The sequence below is a fragment of the Hyla sarda genome, chromosome 1 (genome assembly GCF_029499605.1).
Source record: "Hyla sarda isolate aHylSar1 chromosome 1, aHylSar1.hap1, whole genome shotgun sequence".
NCBI classification, from domain to species: domain Eukaryota; kingdom Metazoa; phylum Chordata; class Amphibia; order Anura; family Hylidae; genus Hyla; species Hyla sarda.
This window is the reverse complement of record NC_079189.1, coordinates 586,032,971-586,056,886: the sequence shown is the minus strand read 5'-3', so window position 1 is coordinate 586,056,886 and position 23,916 is coordinate 586,032,971. Positions and strand designations below refer to the sequence as shown.

General features: G+C 41.7%; 1 protein-coding gene across 2 annotated transcripts in view; it reads left to right on the top strand.

Moving 5' to 3' along the window:
- Window positions 1-23,916, top strand: part of ADAMTS12 (ADAM metallopeptidase with thrombospondin type 1 motif 12) — a 560,388-nt gene that overhangs the window by 193,314 nt on the left and 343,158 nt on the right. For both annotated transcript variants that reach the window (XM_056545369.1, XM_056545379.1), the window contains exon 3: window positions 11,287-11,455. In XM_056545369.1, the coding sequence (XP_056401344.1) occupies window positions 11,287-11,455 (169 nt within the window). The remainder of the gene's footprint in view (window positions 1-11,286; window positions 11,456-23,916) is intronic.

Below are 23,916 nucleotides of genomic sequence, written 5' to 3'. Positions count from 1 at the left end.
TCTTGAGGGCTAGGAGTGAGGTCGCAGAGCTGCGATTTCCTCCTATCCCCTGCCATTGGTCAGAACTGATTCTGACCAATGGCAGAGCAGGACAGTGGGTTGCCATGGCAACCTCCAATTCTGCCCACCCCTGGATGTCGAGGGGATCGTGGGAAGAAGATGGAGGCCGGTACCTGCAGGAGAAGATGCCTGGAGATCCCCGATCGTCGCTGGAGACTGCTGGATCCTGGGTCAGATAGGGAAACTTCAGTGGGGGGGGGGGGGATTGAAAGTAAAGTCATCTTTACTGTGGCAACCACTAGGAAGGCCAAACTGCAACTCCCAGCATGCTGGGAGTTGTAGTTTTGCAACATCTGGAGGGTTACAGTTTGGAGACCACTGTTACAGTGGTGCCCAAACGGTAGTCCACCAGATGTTGCCAAACTACAACTCTCAGCATGCCTGGACTGCCCAGGCATGCTGGGAGTTGTAGTTCTGTAACATCTGTCCCTTCAGATTTAGCAATTTTCATGAATTTTTTGAAAATTGCTGCTCTACTTTGAAGCCCTCTAATTTTTTCAAAAAGCAAAAATATGTCCATTTTATGATGCCAACATGAAGTGGACATATTGTATTTGTGAAGAAAAAGAAAATTTATTTGGAATATCCATTTTCCTTACAAGTAGAGAGCTTCAAAGTTAGAAAAATGCAACATTTTCAAAACATTTTGGGATTTTTCACCAAAACAGGATGCAAGTAACACCGAAAATTTACCACTAAAATAAAGTAGAATATGTCACAAAAAAATAATCTCAGAATCAGAATATTCGGTAAAAGTGTTTTCGCGTTATTCATTCGTAAAGCGACGGTGGTCAGAACTGCGAAAAAGGGCTCAGTCCTTAAGGTGAAAAAGGGCTGCGTCCTTAAGGGGTTAAGAACCAACAATTTTTTTTTTTTTTTATTGAAACTGATGACAGGTTCCCTTTAAGGGGTTAATATGAATACAGAGTTGTTTCATTGTAAATTTGCTGAATAATATCTAGGGGGGAAGCATCACCTTTATAATTGGAAACAGTATGGGAGCTCCTTGACACTGTGCATTAATCTTTGCACTCCAGGCACGGATTTTGTAAGTTCTACTTACTGTGACATTTACAAGATAAAATGGTGAGGACAAATAAACCAAAGCTTTAGGAAAACTTTTATCCAAATTAAGAGCTTAGAAAAATAAGGATCAAAACATTTCAATAAGGGGCTTCAGATGTTTCCAATTACACTACAAACATTTCCAAATTATCTTTAGGAGATTACGTTGTCTAAAATGCTTTCTGCTAAATAAAGTTTCTAAATAACTTGCCAAGTTATTACTCCTCATTTAATATGGCGAACCCAACAGTTTTTCTCAGGTTTTGCGCCCAAATTTGTGTTGCACGCGGCATTTGACACAAGTTGCAACGGTCAGCTCCCCAAAAAACACAAGGCTTACCAAGTCTATGGCCATCAAGAGGATGAAGGACCAAAAGACATTAGCCTGCAGAGGTTTTGTTCATGTGTTCCATAACCACTAGCCTTCTGGATGGGCCTAAGGTCTAGTAGCTGCATAAGTTACCATTAAAGGGGTACTCCGGTAGAAAACAATTTTTCTTTTACTCAACTGGTGCCAGAAAGTTAAACAGATTTGTAAATTACTTCTATTAAAAATCGTAATCCTTCCAGTACTTATCAGCTGCTGTATGCTCCACAGGAAGTTCTTTTCTTTTTGAATTTCTTTTCTGTCTGATACACCTCTGTCCATGTCAGGAACTGTCCAGAGCAGGAGAGGTTTGCTATAGGGATTGGAGCCTGCTCTGGACAGTTCCTGGCATGGACAGAGGTGTCAGTAGAGAGCACTGTGGGCAGACTGAAAATAAATTAAAAAAGTAAGGAACTTCCTGTGGAGCATACAGCAGCTGATAAGTACTGGAGGGATTAAGATTTTTTGATAGAAGTTATCTACAAATCTGGATTGTAGAAAAAAGGAGTGGAAAGTGCTCACCTATCTTCAAGCCTTTAACTGAGCAATTAGCCATCGAAACACCTATACCCTAGGTGTAAAAAATACTAAACTAGACAAATAGAAAGTGAGGGTGCTCAAAGTTAAATGGATATTGGGTCTCAATAATTGAAAAAGAAATGTATTTAACCTCTTAAGGACATAGGGCATACCTGTATGCCCTAAGCCCGGTCCCGGTGTGAAAAACGGGGTCACGCCGTGACCCCGCATCACACCGGGTCGGTCCCGGGATCCCCTGCATCGTCGGCACTTTCCATCGCCGTCATCACGTCGCTGCGCACGCCGTCCCGTCATCCAATAGGAGCGGTGTGCGTAACAACGTGATGGCGGCGACAGAGAGCGAGGATGCCGGGGAAGCAGAGGCCTTGCCGGAGCGTCATGTACACCCCGGGGACGCGGCGACAGCGATGGAAGGCGACATCTAGGGCAGCGGTGACGAGCGGTAACCTCCAATACCAGTGGTCTTCAACCTGCGGACCTCCAGATGTTGCAAAACTACAACTCCCAGCATGCCCGGACAGCCGTTGGCTGTCCGGGCATGCTGGGTGTTGTAGTTTTGCAACATCTGGAGGTCCGCAGGTTGTAGACCACTGTCCTATACTTTACATTGCACGGATCCCTCAACATACGATGGTTTCAACAAACGATGGTCCATTTGGAACGGATTACCATCGTATGTTGAGGGACCACTGTATTATCTGTCAAAAATTTTTTTTTTAAAAATCTGAGCAAGTGGCAATTGCTCAACAGCAGCAGACCTCACTAGATAGTAATAAAGTCTTATATATATTGAGGCTCAATGTATATAAGACTTTATTACTATCTAGTGAGGTCTGTTGCTGTTGAGCAATTGCCACTTGCTCAGATTTTTTTAATTTTTCTTGACAGGTAATACTCTGTCTATCTGCGAGCTCCTCGCGCTCCATTGCTACACGAGGACACCAAAGTTACTATCTGCCGCAGAGCAGAGAGCCATCGCCGTGGATTTGACCTACACGGACCCTCAAGGAGACGGCACTACAGCACCACCACCACATCGGAGTTGCCACCGCAGCTCCAGGAGCTGTAAGTATCCACTGCTATACCTGCACCAAGGCAGAACCGGCTTCATTCAGCCTGGACTAACGGAGTTGCACCGCCGACTTCAGCCACTACGAAAATCACTGCCGTGATCTAAACCCCCGGTTCCCGTTTGCAATTGGAGGGAGAGGTTAGAGGGGCATAACACAACCGTTTTATTATTCACTGCCACAAAACCAAGTTACAGTTATCTCCTTGCCGGACACAGAAGGTCCGGATCACTTAAACTTCCCAGCAATAAGAATAAATTATAAGGGGGGGGGGGGAACCCCCATCGGAAGTGCTCTAAAATATAACCTTTAATAGTTTACTTATAAAATGCACCAATTTTCATGACCCATAAAATAGGATTAAATGTGAAATGCACCAATATATGTATAGTCCTAAGCCCAACGCGTTTCCACGGCATCCAGCAGTTTCCTCAGGGGACAACTAATTTAGGCACAATAGCTCAAATGGTTAGAGTTTATACCAAATGAGTACAATTTTAACACAAAATTATCAGCCATAGATAAATGCAGCTGTTAATACATATATGTTGGTATGGCAACCATCATTATGCTTGATTTTATGTTTTAGATAATCTTAATAGATGTTGTTGGGGCAACCATCTTACTATCACCGCACCAAGGAATCTCTCATGGACACCTAAAATAAAAATAAAAAAATGGCGGTATAGTCGATGTATCTACAAGTATTATTTAGCTGTGTGTGTCCGCTGGTATTCACCCAGTCATACCTCAGGGTCCATGGGAAATTAGAGACTATTGCATCAATCATTATTTGTCTGCGCAAAATACTACTAAATACTTTATAGTGATATAAGAATTGCATTTTAATTCAGCAGCAGTCCTCAATATATTTTATTTTATATGCTTTATTGTATTGTATAACTTGCTTATATGTCACCAAAAGCTTGAAGTTAGCCACAAGGGCCTTGTGGCTTTTCCAGACAGCTACATATATAACATCGATATTTATTTTTAACAGCCATGCTTATTGTGATTTTTTTTAATAAATACAATTTTTTAAAATACATTTATTTTTCAATTATTGAGACCCAGTATCCATTTAACTTTGAGCACCGTCACTTTCTATTTGTCTAATCGACAAATCTGTTTAACATTCTGGCATAAATTTATTCATTTTTTTCCACACATCTTTCTTTACTTTACGAGTTTATTCATCTCATGAACAGAGGAGCTGAAGTGAGAGATCTGGCTTTGAATTAACAATGTTTTCTGTAAATCATTACAAGACTAACAATATTGATAAGGTGAGAAGGCAAATCCTTGGGAAAAGCTTGTTGTCAGTATAGCCATAAAACATACTAATGGCCACAATTTCCATTGACGGCACGTCTAAAGAAATAAAAAAATTAAAAAAATAAAAAGTTATCACGGAATGAAAAGTTCATGAAGAAGGAAAAATGTTGGAAATTAGAATTAATAGTATTTTTAAGCAGTTTTCTGGTTAACACATACATTTGTGATCTATGCAAAAAATTGCCATAAGTTCCAAGGGTTTGAAGTATTGATGAAGAAACCGCATCTGTAATTGACATTCAGATGCGGCACACGTCCAGCGTAACCCACTCTTTGTAGAGGAAAGGCCACAAATGGTTAATATGGTCATACATTAGACAGAAAGTGACCAGTCAGTTCTTAAAGAGTACTTGTCACCAAACAAATGTTTTTATATATTGTTCCTTATGTAATTATAAGACACTTTGCTATTTACTTGTTGTTAAAATTCTCAACCTTTATACAGTTTTAAAATGATTGAAAAAACAGCCACTAGGTGGCTCTGTTCTGTTACCTGGCGCAAGTCAATCAGTTAGTTTGGTCTCCTCCCGGCCTGGCGGAGACCAAACTCATGAAGTGCATGCGGGGCATGGTGAGGCACAGCTCTCGCAGGCTTCAGTGACATCATGTCTGCTGGGGAACGCCCACTTTCTCCTGCCGGGAGCTCAAACAATGTGAGCAAAGGGAAGGGTATGATACAGAGATTTTTAAAGCTCTGAAATGTTTTTAAGGGCAGGAGGGGTGTTAGGGGTAGTTAGGGAATATAATCTGAGTTAGTTTAGAAAACATGGTTTGTGTAAGTTGTAATGGTAAGTGTAAGTGTAAGTTGTGATGGCTAGATGACTGGATCAGAGCATCTCCAAAAGTCAGGACTTGTAGGGTAGTACCTACCAAAAGTGCTCCAAAGGAGGACAACTGGTGACAGGGTCGGGAACACCCAAGGCTCATTAAAGGGGTACTGTTCGAATACTGGAGCTGCTGCCGGGAGCTTGTGATGTCATAGCCCCTCCCCTCATGACAAAGCACCCCACCCCCTCAATGCAAGTCTATGGGAGGAGGCGTGGCAGTTTGTTCCAAACACTGAGCAGCGGAGTACCCCTTTAATGTGACTGAGGAGGAAAGTTAGGCCATCTGGTCTGAACACGGACCAAGATCAGGACACATAGAACTTATTCAAACTAGAAACAAGAACCAAACTGACTCCTATGTTTGAGACATAGCAAAGCTTAGGAACGGAACTAACTGCACTAACATGGAGGAATACAAAACACAAAACAGGTCTGAACACTGACCAATATACAAGTTCACAAAACAGATACAAAGCTGGACATGAAAACAATCACTATTGTACAGATAGAACAATGACAAACAAGACAAAACTAATAAGCCATGGCTATACAAAATACATGCATGTGCACAGACACAGACAAGAGTGCAAGGAATAATAAAATCAGCATCAAAGCCACAAAAGGCCGGAGACCTAGAAATACAATCCACTAGCTACCGATTGGTCAAAGACTGTAACTCTTACCTGACCAGGGAGCAAAATGCACAGCCTGGCCAAGTGCCATCGTTACAGATGCTCTATGTGATCCGAAACCTTTCTATCATAGCCAGCAGGAACTTTTTCAACAGTAGCTCTTCTGTGAGATCAGACCAGATGGTCTTTGTTTTAGTGCTTTGTTTATTTATGTATTGTAACATGTTTCAGAAGACAGGAACACCGGTGGATGTGGATCTGCTGGACCTGTGTGGCAGATGACTCGGACCGTACCAGGGAGCGGAGTCTAAGGTGCCGCTGGTTTTCACCAGAGCCCGCCACAAAGCGGGATGGACTTGCTGCAGCAGGCGGCACCCAGGTCGCTACCCCTGGCACGGCTCAACCACACAGGTGGCTGAGGAGATGCGAGGTACTGGAGGGATAAGGCAGCTCATAGTCTGGATAGCAGAAAGTCAGGGCAGGCAGCAGATGAGCAAGGTCAAGTCACAAAGCGAATGATCAGATACACGGCAAGGCAATACTGAGGAAAGCTTTCTCTAAGGCACAAGGCAACAAAGATCCGGCAGGGGAGTGAGGAGGGTGGAGGAATTTATAAATGAGTCACAGGTGAATTACACTAATGAGCGTACTGGCCCTTTAAATCTTGAAGCTCCGGTGCACGTGCCCTAGGGGACAGGGACACATGCACCGGAGCAGAGAGGAAGAGGCGGAGGCAGGGGAAACATCCTCGCATACGGGCGCGTCCCGTGATATAAGTCCCAGCCCCGTCGGCAGCAGCAGGTAAGGGGACTATGTGCTCATGGCCAGTGTGTGCGGCCGGAGCGCATAACGTAACATGTATCTGTTCTTGTTATCCAGTATTTGCCAATCCTTGCTCTATATATATAGTGTCTGCCTTCAGTTTGCCTGTTCATCCCCTGCACTCTTGATTATTCAAGCCTTATTTACCAGTATCCTGTCTTGTTCATATTATTGTATTTGCAGTTTATCTTGCTCAAGTTTCTAGGCTATTTTCTGTACGCTATATACCTTCTGCCATGTTTCCCTAATATCTGTTTACTACTTTGCATTCCTACCGTTATTCAGTATCCTGGTTTCCTGCCTTGTGTTCTCGACCTTTTACAGTTCTTTATTGTTTATTGTTTTGACCATGACGCCCCTGCACTTTAGTTAGTGTATGGACTGTCTTTTAGTTGAAGAGCTCCTGTTTAGGGTGGCTATGCAAAAGGCAGGGAAATGGGTTCTGGGGAAGCTCAGGGCTCACACTTTCCTGCCCTACATGGCGCTATCCATACTTGACAGCATCTCAGCTTGCTGCACATGGGACTTTGTAGTGAAGACTGGTCAGAGCTCCCATTCTGACCCCAGTCCACCTCCAAAAGTGTCTATAATGAGCATCAAAACTGGACAATGGTGCAATGGAAGAAGGTGGTTTTGTCTGATTTCCTGTATAATGTAGGTGGTCGGGTGATGGTGAAACCAGCAGAGGGAATATTCTTCTGGAAATCTTGGGACTTAGCATAATGTGGATGATATTAGGACTAGTGTTGAGCGGCATAGGCCATATTCGAATTCGCGAATATTCGCGAATATATGGGCGAATATTCGTAATATTCTCGTTTTATTTTCGCATATGCGAATATTCGCGCGTGCGAAAATTAACATAATCGAAAATTTGCATATACAAAAACTAACATAAGCGAAAATTCGCATATGCGAAAATTAGCATATGCAAATTTTCGTATATGCGAAAAATCGTCCACCAGTCTCACACAGTAGTATTAGAGCCTTCTTACACCACATAAGCTGGAAACAGAGAGGGATCACTGTGATGTGTACTGTGAAAAAAAACAAAAACGAATATTCGTAATTACGAATATATAGCGCTATATTCGCGAATATTCGCGAATCGCGAATATGCGATATTCGCGAATAAAATTCGAATTGCGAATATTCGCGAGCAACACTAATTAGGACATGTGCCATCTACCTAAACATTGTACAGATGGTTATTCTCCCCAGCATTCCTAACTGTGATTTATGCTCCCCCCCCCCCCCTTTTTCTCTGCTTCTGTGTGATGGCTCTAGTGGTCTAGTGGGTGAGTGCAAGACCTCAAGGATTAAAACTGTTACTGCCTTGCATTAAAACTTGTACTCTCGTGGAAACTTTTTTTTTTTTTTAATCAACTGGTGCCAGAAAGATAAACAGATTTGTAAATGACTTCTATTAAAAAATCTTAATCCTTCCAGTACTTTTTAGGGGTTGTATACTACAAAGGAAATGTTTTTCTTTTTGGATTCTCTTATGTCACGAGCACAGTGCTCTCTGCTGACCTCTGCTGTCCATTTTAGGAACTGTCCAGAGCAGCATAGGTTGGCTATGGGGATTTTCTCCTGCTCTTCACAGTTCCTAAAATGGACAGCAGAGGTCAGCAGAGAGCACTGTGGTCGTGACATAAGAGAAATCCAAAAATAAAAACATTTCCTCTGTTGTATACAGCCCATAAAAAATACTATGAGGATTAAGATTTTTTAATAGAAGTCATTTACAAATCTGTTTAACTTTCTGTCACCAGTTGATCTAAAAAAAAAAAGTTTTCCACTGGAGTACCCCTTTAATGCTACTGACTAACACCATATCGGACTTAACAGACATCGGTAACCGTAAAGATGTAGAATTGAATATTTACTTTTCTAACATTTGACTGAAATTACCATTAAACGCTATTTGACGCCGCTTAGCTTAATTTGCATATCTCGGACGCTCTCAGCTATTCATTTCCAGGATAGAAATGGAAAACATATTAAAGTAAAGCCATGCTGTGACAACAACATTCTAATACGGCTAGGATAATGGGGAAGTTGTGCTTGGCTGGGTCTAACTAAAACCCATCAAAGGGTCGTGTAAGTCCACAGGGGTCCACAACACATTGATTTTGTGTGCACAGGGCATGATGATCACAGGAGCTACTTATTGTATATGCATACATTACAGCATAGCCATGAAAGTCTTTGAGGGTTAAGTCTAAATAGTTTCTAGGCCTGGCATGACAACCAAGGGCTGATAAAACTATTGATATTGCAATACCCTATGTCCCACTAAAGTACTAAATTGGATATTCCATAACCATACAATATTTGTAGACCTCATCCTGCTAATAAGCCATTGCCCCCAAGACCAAACTTAACGCAACTTCCTTTAAAAACCTTCTACTTATAAACTACTGTGACAGGAACTATAAAAAGGGCAGGGGGTTACAGAGTCAAACTGGCCAACAGTACCAAAAATCCATCCAGTGGTCCCAGGGTCTGATATACTAGTCCTGTATTTCACTGGGATCCCAATGAAGACAGCCCCATTTGGAGGGCACTTTGAGACTGTTTCTTCCTTCTATTGTCTATTTTTATTTCATAATCAGTAATAACCTATAAGATTTTACTGATTATTTGTCCTGTACATACAATAATAGCAACAAAGACTACAATGCCAATAGAAGTGGACTTAAACATGTTCTGTATGGATGGAGGGGAAGACCAAGAATCATTTCCAACATTATATAGGTGCTGCTCCTGCCAAAGGAGAAAATGACACTATTCTTCCCATTCCCCTAAGTACCATACATTTTCACCGGATAACCTCTTTAACTCCTGAACGTTATGGTGCATTTCCAGTCCTGTGATCCCTCTACAGCACCTTCCCCCCAAGCCCATTTTTAAAGTCATCTCTGGGAGTGGAGTGATTCTGTAATGTCTGTTTATGTGTTTTTCCATTTTAGGCCCTGTTTAGACTTTGTTTTTATGTATGAACAGTTTCTGTGCAATTCTCCCTGGCTAGGAAAAAGTTAATGCTCTGAGCCTATGACAGCTTGGGTGTGGTTTTAAAACCAGAGCTCTGTTGGAACTCTGGGCTGTTGATTAGTTCTTACTCTGACTATGACTGTTTTAGTCTGTTTGTTAATATGTTAATATCTGAGTTTTAACCATGGTTTGATTCCTGTTATAATATAGATTTTAGTCTGCTTAGTTTTTAGTACATATGTCGGTTTTTAGGATTATGTATGTCCGTTCTGCTTTAACCTTGTTGACTTGGTCTGTGTTCATACTGTTAGTCTTGTGCTTGTACCCGTGCTCAGTATTTAGTATTCCTGTTTGGTATCCTGACCTGTATTCCTCTATGTTTTGGAGTTTGGCTTTTTAGGTTTTCTCTGGAGTCTATTCAGACACATCCGGTTCTCAGTCTTGTGCGCATTATATTTCTGTTTCCTTCTAGGCCAGTATCCTGATCACATGGTGGAGTGTGCCTGCTGGCTAGGAGTCTATTTGGCTTTAGTGTTGATGTCCCTTACTGTTTGGAGTTGGGAGTCTAATTTGTTTTGTTCAGTGTCCAGTGTGAACTGTTGCATATTTATATCCTGCCTGGTTTATCTGGTTGTTGGTTGTATTCCTGTTACATTTCTGTTCTCGACTATGTACTGTATTGTACTGTATTATTTTTGTACCTTTACGCCCATTGCTCTTTAGGGCAGGAAGGGACCAGCTCCAAGTTGTCGATCCACCATTTAGGGCGGATGGACAGGTAGGCAGGTAAAGTGTTTCTAGGGACAGCTTAGGGCTCACTCTCCCTGTCCAGCCCCGGTCATGACAGACTCCCTAGCAATAAAAAAAAAAAAACACTTTCTTGGAATGCTGCATTCTAAGGTCGAACATACTAAAACTGGTGCCTGGGGGTAAGACTGACGTCACACACAGGACTTTTTTTTTTTTAAACACAGCCACTGCGTTTTTTGGTCCAAAGCCAGAACCCCCCCCCCCCCCCCACCACCAGCGTATTGAACCAGCCCAGATGACTCCCGCTGACGGTCACATGACCCGGAGATCTGGCTGGATCACAAAGTCAGGGGACACCTATAACAGACCACCGCTGCGACCCAGCCCTTATAACCCGAATCAACGTCATGCCAATACTTCGAGAGTTGGCTGTCACTGCCGAATCAGGGGAGCCAGCGGGAACACCCACAGATGGAACTCGCCAGCCCCAGCTTTGTACGGGTATTACGGTCAGTAATTTACAAATCTGTTTAACTTTCTGGAGTCAGTTGGGACCTTCTGCAGACTGTCACAGTGCTAGGTGACATATATTTATATTATGTGGTTGGGAAGGGTTTGAATAAAAATTAAGCACCCTCCCCAGCAAAAAGTGGGATAAAACATCTATGTTGAGAATCATCTAATATAACCACTTGTGAATATCACCTGATCTTTCCGCGGTCAATATTATTTCATTGCAGCTTCGAGCATTTCATTATCTGTGTTTTTTTTTACCTTCTCCGGAGACACTTTGCATCTCTCATGTTGTGTATATTTTTCAGGCTGGATTTTTCCATCTTCCCCACGGAGATTATTTCATTGAACCTTTACAAAATATAGAAGCCACAGGAATGCATCAAAAGCACATAATATACAAGAAAGAAGCGGCACACCAGCAGCGGCATCGCAGGGACCTTCACTTTATTGGAAACCAATCATGTGGAGTAATTGGTAGGAATTTTATTTTACTGATATGTATGTTGAGTTAAAGTGTTGACATTTTTCAGGCAAAGTATGTAGAGATGTGATGCTGTTTGATATTCATGAATTGAAAACTATTATTTGAACAAGGCATCTAAGACGGGAGCCATCTGCTTATAGACTCAGCTTGTCCTTGAGTGTCCCTGATCAAGGGGTAGAGTTCTTGAGCATTTTCCAGAAAGTCCCAACACACTAAAATCTTGCAGTATATCTTAAGTATATAAATATCTTACACTAGTCAAAAAATTCCTCCAAATGTAAGAATCATCCATCTGTAGGTGACTGCTTCATGGCTCTTCAGCAAAGCTGAACATTTATGTGTTCTCCAGGGGGAAGGGAGGGATAGGCCGAAGCCAGACAACTCTGGTGCTGAGTTATTTCTCCTTGAACTAAACCAGCACCCTTAAAGGGGTACTCTGGTGGAAAAATGTTTTATTTATTTTTTGAAATCAACTGGTGCCAGAAAGTTAAACAGATTTGTAAATTACTTCTATTTAAAAATCTTAATCCTTCCAGTACTTATCAGCTGCTGCATGCTCCACAGGTCTGACCACAGTGCTCTCTGCTGACACCTCTGTCCATGTCAGTAACTGTCCAGAGTACAAGCAAATCCCCTTGGCAAACCTCTCCTGCTCTGGACAGTTCCTGATATGGACAGAGGTGTCAGCAGAGAGCACTGTGGTCAGACTGAAAAGAACTTCAGAAAGAAATACAACTTCCTGTGGAGCATACAGCAGCTGATAAGTACTGGAAGGATTGAGATTTTAAAATAGAAGTCATTTACAAATCTATTTAACTTTCTGGCACCAGTTGATTTAAAAAAAAATCCATGGGAGAACCCCTTTAGTGGTAAAATTTGGGCAGGAAGGATTTAAGGAGGTACTCCACTGCCCCAGCGTTCAGAACATTTTGTTCCGAACGCTTGGTGCAGGCTGCGGGGGTCGTGATTGTAAGGCCACGTCCCTCGTGACGTCACGCCACACCCTCTCAATGCAAGTCTCATAGACTTGCATTGAGGGGACGTTCGAAAAAAAAAATGGACAGTGGAGTACCCCTTTTTATAGTTCAAGAACGTATTTCATCTGTGCCAGGAAAGCATGAACAGAACAGTATGGTATAATAACACTTGAGTTAATAGAAGAATGAAAAACCATAATGGAATGTGTAAGTGGGGTTTGAGAACACCGCGCGGTCATGAGCATTAAAGGGTATATAAGGGCTTTGTAAAGGAGAAACTCCGCTGTGAAGTGTGAGTTCTCCTGTCAGAAACCAATTCAAATCAGAGATCAAATTAACTGCAGAAATGTGCAGTATAGAATAGCGACACTTACGCTGTAAAAACTAATCTTGATAGGCATTATATTTCTTAACCTTTTAGGGACTGGCCTATTTTGGTTGTATTTTTCAATTACACCAGTTTAGAGGACATTTAATTTATTGATTAGCTTTAATTAAGATTTTCTTTACTTACTAGACTTTATTGGAGGAGTGTTCTGGAGAATTATTTTTTTCATTCAACTGTGCTCAGGGCATAGTTAAAGGAGAACTCCGAGATACAAAACGTATCCCCTATCCTAAGGATAGGGAATAAGTATCGGATCTCTTGTACGTGGCCTCGGCTCTCCTGCTGAATGGGGCATGTCAACCATCTCACGAAGCTGCGGCCGACAATGCAGCTGTATGGAATAGCTGGAGGTTGCCAAGTGCAGCGCTCCGGCTCTTCATAGAGCTGCATTAAGGGAGTGTGTTGGCTGCGGCTTTGTGCGGTGCTCGAAACGCCCCATTTAGCAGGAGAGCTGGGCCATGCACAGGAGATTGTGGGGGTCCCAGCGGTCAGACTCCCGCAATCTGACACATATCCCCTACTTTTTGTATAGGGGATAAGTTTTGTTTCCCGGAGTTCTCATTTAAATAGAAAAATAACGATACTTACCCCCTTGCTTAACTCCAGCTGCTATCTCCATGCTGCTGTTAAACAGGGTAAAAACTATACCTAACATTCCATACTTCTGCTGCTATCTCTTTGTTTGGTCTCCCCTTGTGTGATGCACTTCCTTGCGTCTGTGTTGCACAAGGACCTTCTCGTTCAGCCACTCAGAGGCTGCACTGGTGTTAGTCTCAGCCACTGATTGGCTAAGTAAAAAGGTCCTTGTGCAATACACACACAAGAAAGTGCATCACACAAGGGGAGACCAAACAAAGAGATAGCAGCAGAAGTGTGAAGTATTAGGTATTGTTTTTTGTTAAGTAGAAAATCATTTCTTGGAGATGCCACTTTAGGGCAGGGTCGCACAGGGCACCTCTGCAGGGTATTTCATGCTTAGGATGCACCGATGGCAGCCACAGAGGGACTACAGAACGAGCTTCCGGCTGCTGCCAGGTAGCTCTATGTGGTGGATTTCCTGCTGTAGAAATATGCTGCGGATGCACACTTTGTGACCCTGCCCATAAACTTTATTCCACTAAGGAACATGTAGATGAGATAATTTGATACTTAGAATTTCAAAGCATTGTTGTCTGTCTGTGTTACACTAAGAGGCTATTTACTAGGGCATCTACCTGGATAGACCAGAGGGCCTTTGGTTGACAAGATATCTCATTGGTACCTCTCGAGTGTGTTGAGGGTGCCATTGTACAGACAGAGAAAATCCACCCTCTGTCTTGCTCCTTAGATGCTGCAGTTGCTATTGACTGTGGCATTTAAAGGGTTAAACAGATAGGAAGAGAGAAGTCTCTCTGGTCTTGGCCATTGTAGCAGGAGCTTTATTGACTGCAAGGCACTTCATGATGCTTTATTGAGTAAATAGGACCACTGTGGTTAAATATATTTCAAAATAGGGAACAACATTTCTGTGGAAATATTAAGAACTGACTCCTCCCAATTGGCCTCACCTTGCCAATATTTCGGATACACAGTGCATTTTGCAATAGGGTGGTTTAGAGGTTAATGATAACATTTCTGGTAATATCCATAGTGGTCTTAGAAACTAACGAATAAGTATCTCTAGAGGTATAGGGGGATTACATTGTTAAATGTGATATGCACTAAGATCCGCCATGTTCAGAGGACGAATAGAGAAAGAACTTTTATTACTTTTTTTGGGTGACAATTTTTATTTTCCATTCTTATGATCAGTGGTTGTTCCAGCAGTTCGACCCCTGACATTCAACTTGTTATCCTATACTGTGGACAGGGGCTAACCTTTCCTGTTGGGAATACTCCCTTCAATATCTAACATTGTCAGAGCTTTAGGGGTCTTCAACCTTTATTTTTATTTTCCCTGTGTAAACTGAAAATACATTTTTTAGGCACTTAATTGGAATCCAACCATAAATTTATAAAGGTGAAGTAACATAGTTAGTATAGTAGAATACAGTATGAGCTCACCAAAGGCGATTTACATTATGGTCAAGAGTTCAGTAAGTAGTATTAATACAGGCACATATACCACTAGTAGCCAGACAGCGTTCACAGCGAGTAATTGCTACACTTCATGCAACTGCTCCGATTGAAGTGAGAAAACAATAGTAGCCAGCACTCACCATTGAGAGATCTTTATTGTAGGTATCGGTGCATCTGTACAACTTTGGCGCGCAGGATATTAAGAGCAGGGGTATCGGGCCAGGGCAGGGGTATGGGATGCGGGTGTACAAGCTGTGCGTGAGGTCCTCCTTGAGACTGAAAAAACTGAAGAATGTATTTATTTTGTCTGTGATGCTTTGCTTTTTGTTTTGTCTCACGAGTTCATGGGTGGCAGGATCTGGTATAGGCAAGTGACCGTCACCGCAAAGGAGACACCGGTCTCCTGTACCTATGCCAACCTGTTCCTTGCCGCCTTCGAACATTGTTACATTTTTTTGTGAGACTAAAACCAAATATAATGTACATAAAACTCTTCTTGCATTTTGTTGACAATGTTCTAGTGGTGTGGGATGGTCCTGAATCTGTTTTCCATCAATTCTTCTATATCTGAACGAAAGTAACAACAAAAATATACTATTCACATGTGCATTTGGTGGTTCAGAGTTCGATTTTCTGGATGTAAAGCTAAAAGTCGAAGATGAGTCCCTTGTTACTATGGGTTACTGCAAATCGATTGCATGAAACACTCTATCCCATTATCAGAGCTCCCGCCACCCATGACATGTGAAGAATAGCACGATTAAGCAGAATTAATAGTAGCACTGAAACGTTTAACCAACAGGCAGAAGACTTAAGACAACTTCTACTAGAACAAAAATATCCGTTCACCGTAATTGAGGAATGTTTTGAAGGAGTAAAAAAAGTAAAAACATCTGACCTATTGAAAAGTAAAATGAGAACCACAATACAAACATTTCACTTTCTCTCTAAACAATTCCATTTTAAATCATATTGTTGCTAAAGAAATTCACAAAAATTGGTATGTGCTAAAGGCAGATAGTGATATAAGAACAGTAGCCATCAAGAAACCACTTATCACCTATAGGAAAAACATTACCCTGGGTGACAAGTTGAAAAAGATATATGGATTGAAGTTTATGGAAAAAATCAGGAATATAAATGGCGCTGTCTAAGTGCCATAAACATTAAATAATAATGTTATGTTTATAGAATTTAAGTAGACATGTAGATGGTGGAAGTTGTTGACATACATCTATATGTAATGGAACGAGGCGTTGGTGTGGCAATATTGACACAGTTGGAGATATCAGTTGTAAAAATCAATAGGTGGGGAATAGTATCTCACCCACCTATTAATGTTGCACTGCAGGTAAAACACTGTTAGGCTCCCAGTGGAGTGTATAAACACTCTCAAGTGATCCTATGGCAGCCCAGCATCCACGCCCGACCATCAGCGATGTCGGTCTTGGCAATAGAAGCGAGAGTCCTAGGTTCGGCAGCTCCTGTGGTTACCAGGGAAAAAATTCTCCAATGAGAAAATTGAATTCTTGGACCTTGAGATTTATCACAACACTGAGTAGATCCTGACAGCAACTTTTTTCAAAAAGGTAGATTCAAATAGCTATTTATCATTTAACAGTGGCCACCTAAAAAAGTGGAAAACAAATATCCCGTTTAGTCAGCTGCGAAGAATTAGAAAGAACTGCACTGAAACTAAAACGTATAAAGAGCAAGTCATGAAAATAACAGAACGGTTTAGAGCAAAAGGCTACCCCAAGATACTTATTAAAGATGCACTAAAAAGAACCAAAATCCTATCTCAGCAAGACTTCCTAACAGAAAATACAAAAAACAGGAATCCAATACCAATACACCCCCACCTTAATTTCATTATGACATATAACTGTGCACATGGTCAGATCAAAACCATTTTACAAAAACACTGGCACATTCTCCAAAATGATCAAGTAATAATAAATAAAGATCTGCCATCAAGACCATGTTTTACCTTCAAACGGGCTCCGACCTTGAAATCCATTTTGGCTCCCAGCAGGTTGAGACAACACGAGAAGAAAAACAAAGACTCTGATAAGAAGATGAGAGAAACTTCAGGTGTATATAAATGAGGGAGGACACATTGCTTGTGCTGTCAACCCATCAGGACTAACATGAAAACAAATAAGAGCAATACCTCAAGTGAAGTCTATACAAAGAAACGTTAGCATGCACTCACCGCTCAAACAGTGTCTAGATGTCTGGAGGCCCGGCCTCACGGGAAAGCATTTCAGGTCTCACCGAAACGCTCAGAGACTACGCCGGTCGTTTCACGCAACAGTAAGTGCTTCTTCCGGCCTCTCTGGGAGAGGCCGGAAGAAGCGCGCACTGTTGCGTGAAATGACCGGCGTAGCTTCTGAGCACTTCGGCGAGACCTGTCATGCTTTCCCATGACCCCGGACCTCTAGACACTGTTTGAGCGGTGAGTGCATGCTATTGTTTCTTTGTATAGTTATCATTTGATACTTCACCTCAATTGTGTGCACCCCGCAGGTGTCACTTGTTCTACTAGACCCTCAGGCAGCTCGGCAGATGTATCTTTTTACTAGTGTCTATCCAGTTGTGTGTATACAGGGGTGCTCTCCCCTATATTCCTTCTCCATTGCATTAACCTCAAGTGAAGTATTCACCATTAAACTGTAGGTCAACATTTATCATTTATGTCATGGAGTGTTGTTGCGGCCTACAATATGTGGGCCGCACCACTAAAGAACTGCCCCTCCGATTGAACAATCAAAAAATGAATATAAAAAGAGGATATCTACTGCACAGTCTATCCCGGCACTGCTAAATAAAACACCCTGAGATCAAAAACTTCCATCTCCATCTACCCAATAGATCAAACAAATGAACACGCCCCAAACAGATTGGAGGAACTAATCAAGAGAGAAATGTATTGGATCTACCACTTGGATCTACCATCTGATCTACAACTCTGGGGTGGGGGGGGGGGGGGGTGGAGGTGAATGAAGCTACAGAACTCATCCGCTAGTCTGTTTGAAGAAACCATCCCAGCCACCATATAGTTAAAAGAAAATTGAAACTATCTTCTCATCCAAATCCTCCCCTATATTGGGCAGTCCAAACTAAAGACACCTTGCATCCACTTGGAACCAAAAATTCCAAGATAAAATAGGATCTATTCCCTCCCGCCCGAACAACAATAATGATGTTTGGGTTGGTATGGTAACCCCTCACCCTTCTCAGACATATTACACATACGCAGATGTGGAATAGGTATGCACTTTGCATAACCAGGTACACTTGTATTTCAAATAAAAAACTTGATCCTTCATTATTTATTCTGCAGTTGGATCTCTGCAGATTATTGCTACAAAATATAAAAAAACATATATAATTTCCTATCAAATATCCATTATGAGCATCAAATAGTGCCTCATTCTGAGAGTTCCACTGCCTCCATTGAAGTATTCAACTCGAGCATATAAGAAATATTCCACTCGAGCATCCAATAGCGTTCCCTTGAGTTTCTAATAGTGTCTCCTTTGGGGTGTTCACTTTATATAAATTTTAGCTTGAGAATTTAACTGCATATGAAATTGAGCCTCTATTAATGTCTCCTTGAATATTTAAAAGTGTCTTTCCTGGGATTTTTACTGTCTACAAAATATGCTTCCATTCATTGTATATTTTTGCACGTAATGATCTTTTTGTGCTAATTTTATGTATCTATGTATTTATTATATATATTTATTGAATATCCCCCTTTTTTAGCATATATCCCCACTTCTATTTCCATCCATTGCCCTCTTTTATGCCCATGCAACTAAGTCTATTCCTATCCCAAGCCACTGCCCTCTCTATTATTTATTTTCATGTCCATACATTTAAATATAGAACATTGAAGCACATATACGCATATGAGGTCACCTTATTGCGGTGGGATGGTCCAAGCTATTTGGCCGCCAAATTGTAGGCTAAGTACCTCACTATTTCATAACTTCATAATTTTATATTTCCATTTATTACATCATAGCTGTATATCTTTTCATGTTGTATCTATATACTCATGTTTTATCTATATCTTTGTGCTAGCAGCGTGCTGCTGTATTCTTCTGTTGCTATATATATATATATATATATATATATATATATATATATATTAATCAGGTATATTAACTGAGGACAATTGAAGCAGTATAGTCGCCGCTCGATTCTGATACTTACCGTCCGGTCACCATGCAGGACTCCCGTCATAGCTATGGATTTCAGTTTAGCCAACACTCTCAGAAGCAAGTAGTATCTGATCACAATCATGGACATCTCAGTAGCCGCAAATGGTTCCGAATCGCATACTGTCACGCCAGCAACTGTACCTGATGGCGACGCTGCTATTTAGTATATCAAACTGACAGCTGTCATATCCACTAGCGTCTACGCTAACCATGACAACCACGGAGCACACTCGTGAACACATCACTTCCGCCCCAGTGACGTCACTAATCTCTCCCGGGCAGATTTGAAAACTTTCCCCATATATATACCAGAGGTGCAGCTTTCATTTATATTAGCCTGACGAAGCAGGGGGGGGGGGGGAATCCCGCAAAACGCGTTGCTTCCATTCCATTTTATCATTTTATTTTGTTACTGTCTCCAAGAAAACAAATATCATTTACCACATTGGACACTTGTCTCTTTGTTGAACGAAACTCGATCCTCAGGTGCCGCAAGAAGCCTTCCTTTTTTCCCTGGTAACCGCAGGAGCTGCCGAACCCAGGACCCTCTCTTCTAAGTTGAAAAAGATGACACAGAAATTATCCAACCTGCCTACAATTCACTGTCTTAGAGAGGGTTAATCCTCCATTGTACGGCGGAGATCGCAATAACCTCCTGCTCCAAAAGGAGGCACGATGGATTGTCAGACTGGGTTTAATGATCACAATGAGTTGTTTCCTTTCTTATGATGTTTATTCTTTACTTATGTTTTTGTAGTCATGTTACATTATACTTCTAAGTTTGGGTGTAGTCATGACAACCATCCTGACATTCCCCACATACATAATATAGGTGTGTGCCTCTAAGTCGGTGTATTGGCTTGTGGAAGTGCACAAGCTGCGCAAAACTGCTCTTAATATCCTGGCCGCCAAAGTTGTACAGATGCACCGATACCTACAATAAAGATCTCTGAATGGTGAGTGCTGGCTACTATTATTTTCTTACTTTTATAGATTTACATTATGGAATGTCCAGGAATATATAGACATTGATAAGCCTGGTTATCACTTAACAACCTAGTAGGTCAGGATGCTGCAGAGGTCAATGGAGGTGTAAAAGCTATAATTTAATTTTATATAAAGAGGTTTTTCTGGGACTTTTTTATTGATGGCCATTCACTTCATTGGGAGTGGGGCTGCAGTAACCCACCATGACCACTACAGAATGTATGGGGCTGTCTGCTTCCAGCTCTGTTCTCTGTATATGCAGGTGCCACAGCTCTGGCAAATAGCTGATCGCTGGTGGTAGGGCTTAAAAAAGACTACCGTATTTAACCACATATCTTTACTTTATGACACAGTTAAGGACGTTAAGCATGGAGAGTGCTCTGAAGGTAAAGGGCCTTATTAGGCTATGTTCACACACTGTATTTTGAGACTGAAGCAAAATAAGTGTCATATATTCCAATTAGTTTTTTTCTTTGCATTAAGAATGTTTTTTTGGGCTGGTATAAGTACTAGTGCAAAATTAAACTATGTGCGAGGTGACATGTGATGTTATCCCATTGAATTCAGCAAAAAATTTTTAATCATACAAATTTATTTATGTCTTCAAATGAGGTGCAGAATATGGTGTGTGTACGTAGCCTTACAGAGTTTGAATTGGAGCCCAGTAGCTTGACGTTGTGGTTCCAAGATCGTTGGTGGTAGCCAATAAGGCCAACAGAGAATAGCTTCTTGTGAAAAAAACAAAGGACAGGAAAAATCTGGAGTACAAATGCGCAGTTATCGTACACTATGGGGGAGATTCATCAAGACCTGTCCAGAGGAAACGTTGATCAGTTGCCCATAGCAACCAATCAGATTGCTTCTTTTATTTTTCAGAGGCCTTTTTAAAAATGAAAGAAGCGATCTGATTGGTTGCTATGGGCAACTGGTCGACATTGATGAATCTCCCTGTCACCCTGTTCTTATACCGGTCTCGTGCCTTTAATGATGATGATACTGGAATTAGAATCTACAATTACACGGTGACACTCATCACAGGATCTCACCAGAGGGATCTGTAACCCAGAAGAACGTTTCTTTAATTACTGTAAGGAGGATGAAGCTTTAATTACTTTTCATAGTAAAATATTCAGCTACTTAAAACATAAGGAGACGTCTTTTTGTGACAGGTAGAGTAATGTAATGAGATAGACACATACATCATATTCACTTCAGCATTGCTGCAAACATCATTCAATAGAACAATCAGAGGCAATGAAAACCTCAAATTAAAGGGATTTTCCAGCCTCGTTTAAAATAAAATTGAGGCAGTGAATAAGAGGCAACATTACATAAAATAAAATATACTCACTTTCAGCTTCCAAACCACAGCTACTGTAAAGATCCCAATGAAGGTAGTTTGATGATGACCCTATAACATTTCTATGGGATACTGCAAAATAATGATCGTTAAAAATGGACCCGTGGTCACTCTTAGTGTTGAGCGGCATAGGCCATATTCGAATTTGCGATATTTTGCAAATATATGGACAAATATATTCGTCATATATTTTCGATAAATATGCATATTCGTAATATTTGCGTTTTTTCGCATATGCGAAAATTTGCATATGTGAAAATTTATGAACTTTATAGCAAGTATACCAGTGTTACTTGATAAAAGCAGCAGAAGGGAGGGATCAATATTCACGAATATTCGCATATGCGAATATTCGCCCGGCGGTCTCACACAGTAGAATTAGAGCCTTCTTTACACCACACAAGCTGGAAGCAGAGAGGGATGATCACTGTGGTGTGTACTGTGAAAGGAAAAAAAAAGCGAATATTCGTAATTTTGAATATATAGTGCTATATTCGCGAATATGCGATATTCGCCAATAAAATTTGAATTGCGAATATTCGCGAGCAGCACTAGTCACTCTGAAATAAATGAGTTAGTGTATTCTTTGTAAAGCTTAGAGGGGCTGATCACATACCTTTTTATAGCTATCGATCACTGTCTCCCTCCTGCTGGGTAGATGTGAAATGTGTCTGTTCCTAGTCCAAAGTGTCCCTCCAAGGTTCAGTTAGAAAAGTTGGGGCCTAGTTTAGAGTGTTTCCTCTAGGTCCAGTAAGGTTCAGGCAAAAAGAGAGAGAGAGAACTCCAAGTTGTGTGGCCGTGTTGGGGAAAAATTTTAAGCCTCTTCAATGTCCTTTTCAAATCAAAGCCAACTTTAAGCAAATCACAAGTTCCGTTCCAGTTGCAAGTAACATCACCCCTGAGACAGATCTGGACCATGTGTTATGCTGCTGGTTGGCAACCACCATCATTCCATGTGTCCTGGTCCTTACCAGAGTCAGGCGACATCCTCTGTGACATGTATCTGCCATGCTTCCTGCTCTTGCTGCTCTGGAGTGTCTCCTGCTGCAGTTCCTGCTCTCCTGCTCTGTCCTCTAGGGGTCCGAACACAAGCACTGGCTGAATCTTATGAAGACAGTGTACACTCACTAATGGATCCTCCTCCTATTCCTGCCTGGCACTCCCTATATAAACCTGCTCCACCTGTTGACTGATGCCTCAGAAAAGTTGTGTTTCCAGTATTGCTAAGGTCGCTGAACTCTATCTTCTTAACCTGTGTTCCTGATCCTGCCTGTGTACTGAACTTGGCTAGCTGTCCTCAAGGTATCTGCTCAGCTAATATACACCTGTTCAGCTCTGCTGCATCTGATGCTATCTTTAGTGTCAGTTTGCCCATTCTGCCTGCCTGGCTGGCTGCCACTTGTGGCCCAGTGAGTCCACACCCTGGGGCTTTACACCATGCATTCAGTAATCATGGCACTGCCTGTAGTTGGAAGAGTTTGTCCAGAAGATCACCTCCAGCCCATGCTGTGAAGGCAAGGTTTCCAGCTCCATCTAGCCAGAGTAAGCTAAAGGTAGACAAGGGCCCCTCTGCATACACCATTGTCATCAAAGACCTACAGTCAGAGTTAGTGCTGTGTGGCTGACATGTCACAGAAGTTACCTGCCAACACACTCATGGGGTGTTGTGTTGCAACAAGCCATGAGTAAAACCTTCACATATTTGTATCACAGTAAGCCAACCTGTCTAGGCATCAGGAGAGATTGAACTAGTTGGAATTATCACTCCTGCACTCTACATTACAGGAGAAACTCCTTCGACAAAAGATTGTTTGGGCTGTGAAACGTGTCATTGGCCGGAAGAACCGACCAATCAGAATGGTAAAACCCCTGTATTACTGAAGTGTATGCACTGTCTGGTTTCTGGTAGCGCCCCCTACAGTACAGGGAGGTATTACATGTTCTGTACTCTTTACCTGTTCCAGGGTTAGCTGCTCCTCTGGACATCAGGTGAGGGCGGCTCCATGTTACTTTTTTAGGACACTGTGTATTGTACAGGACCCTGAAGAAGCTCCTGTCCTCTACATAGACCAGTGTTTGCCAAGCAGGGTGCCCCCAGCTGTTGCAAAACTACAACTCCCAGCATGCCCGGACAGCCTTTGGCTGTCCGGGCATGTTGGGAGTTGTAGTTTTTCAACAGTTGGAGGCTCCTTGCTTGGGAAACACTGACATAGACAGTGATTTACAGCTCCCAGCAGCTCTTTCTTACTTTTATATGTAAGGATTTGCTTTATCTATATTAGTTATTTATTTATTTTGGTTTAATTCTTACTTTTTCCTATTTTTGGATGACATTTTGGTGGCTTCAGAACCAATTACCAGGTTTCCATAGAGTTCTGGTCTCAACATACAATGGTCGTCCTGGAACCAATTAATATTGTAACTTGAGGGATCACTGTACATACATCAC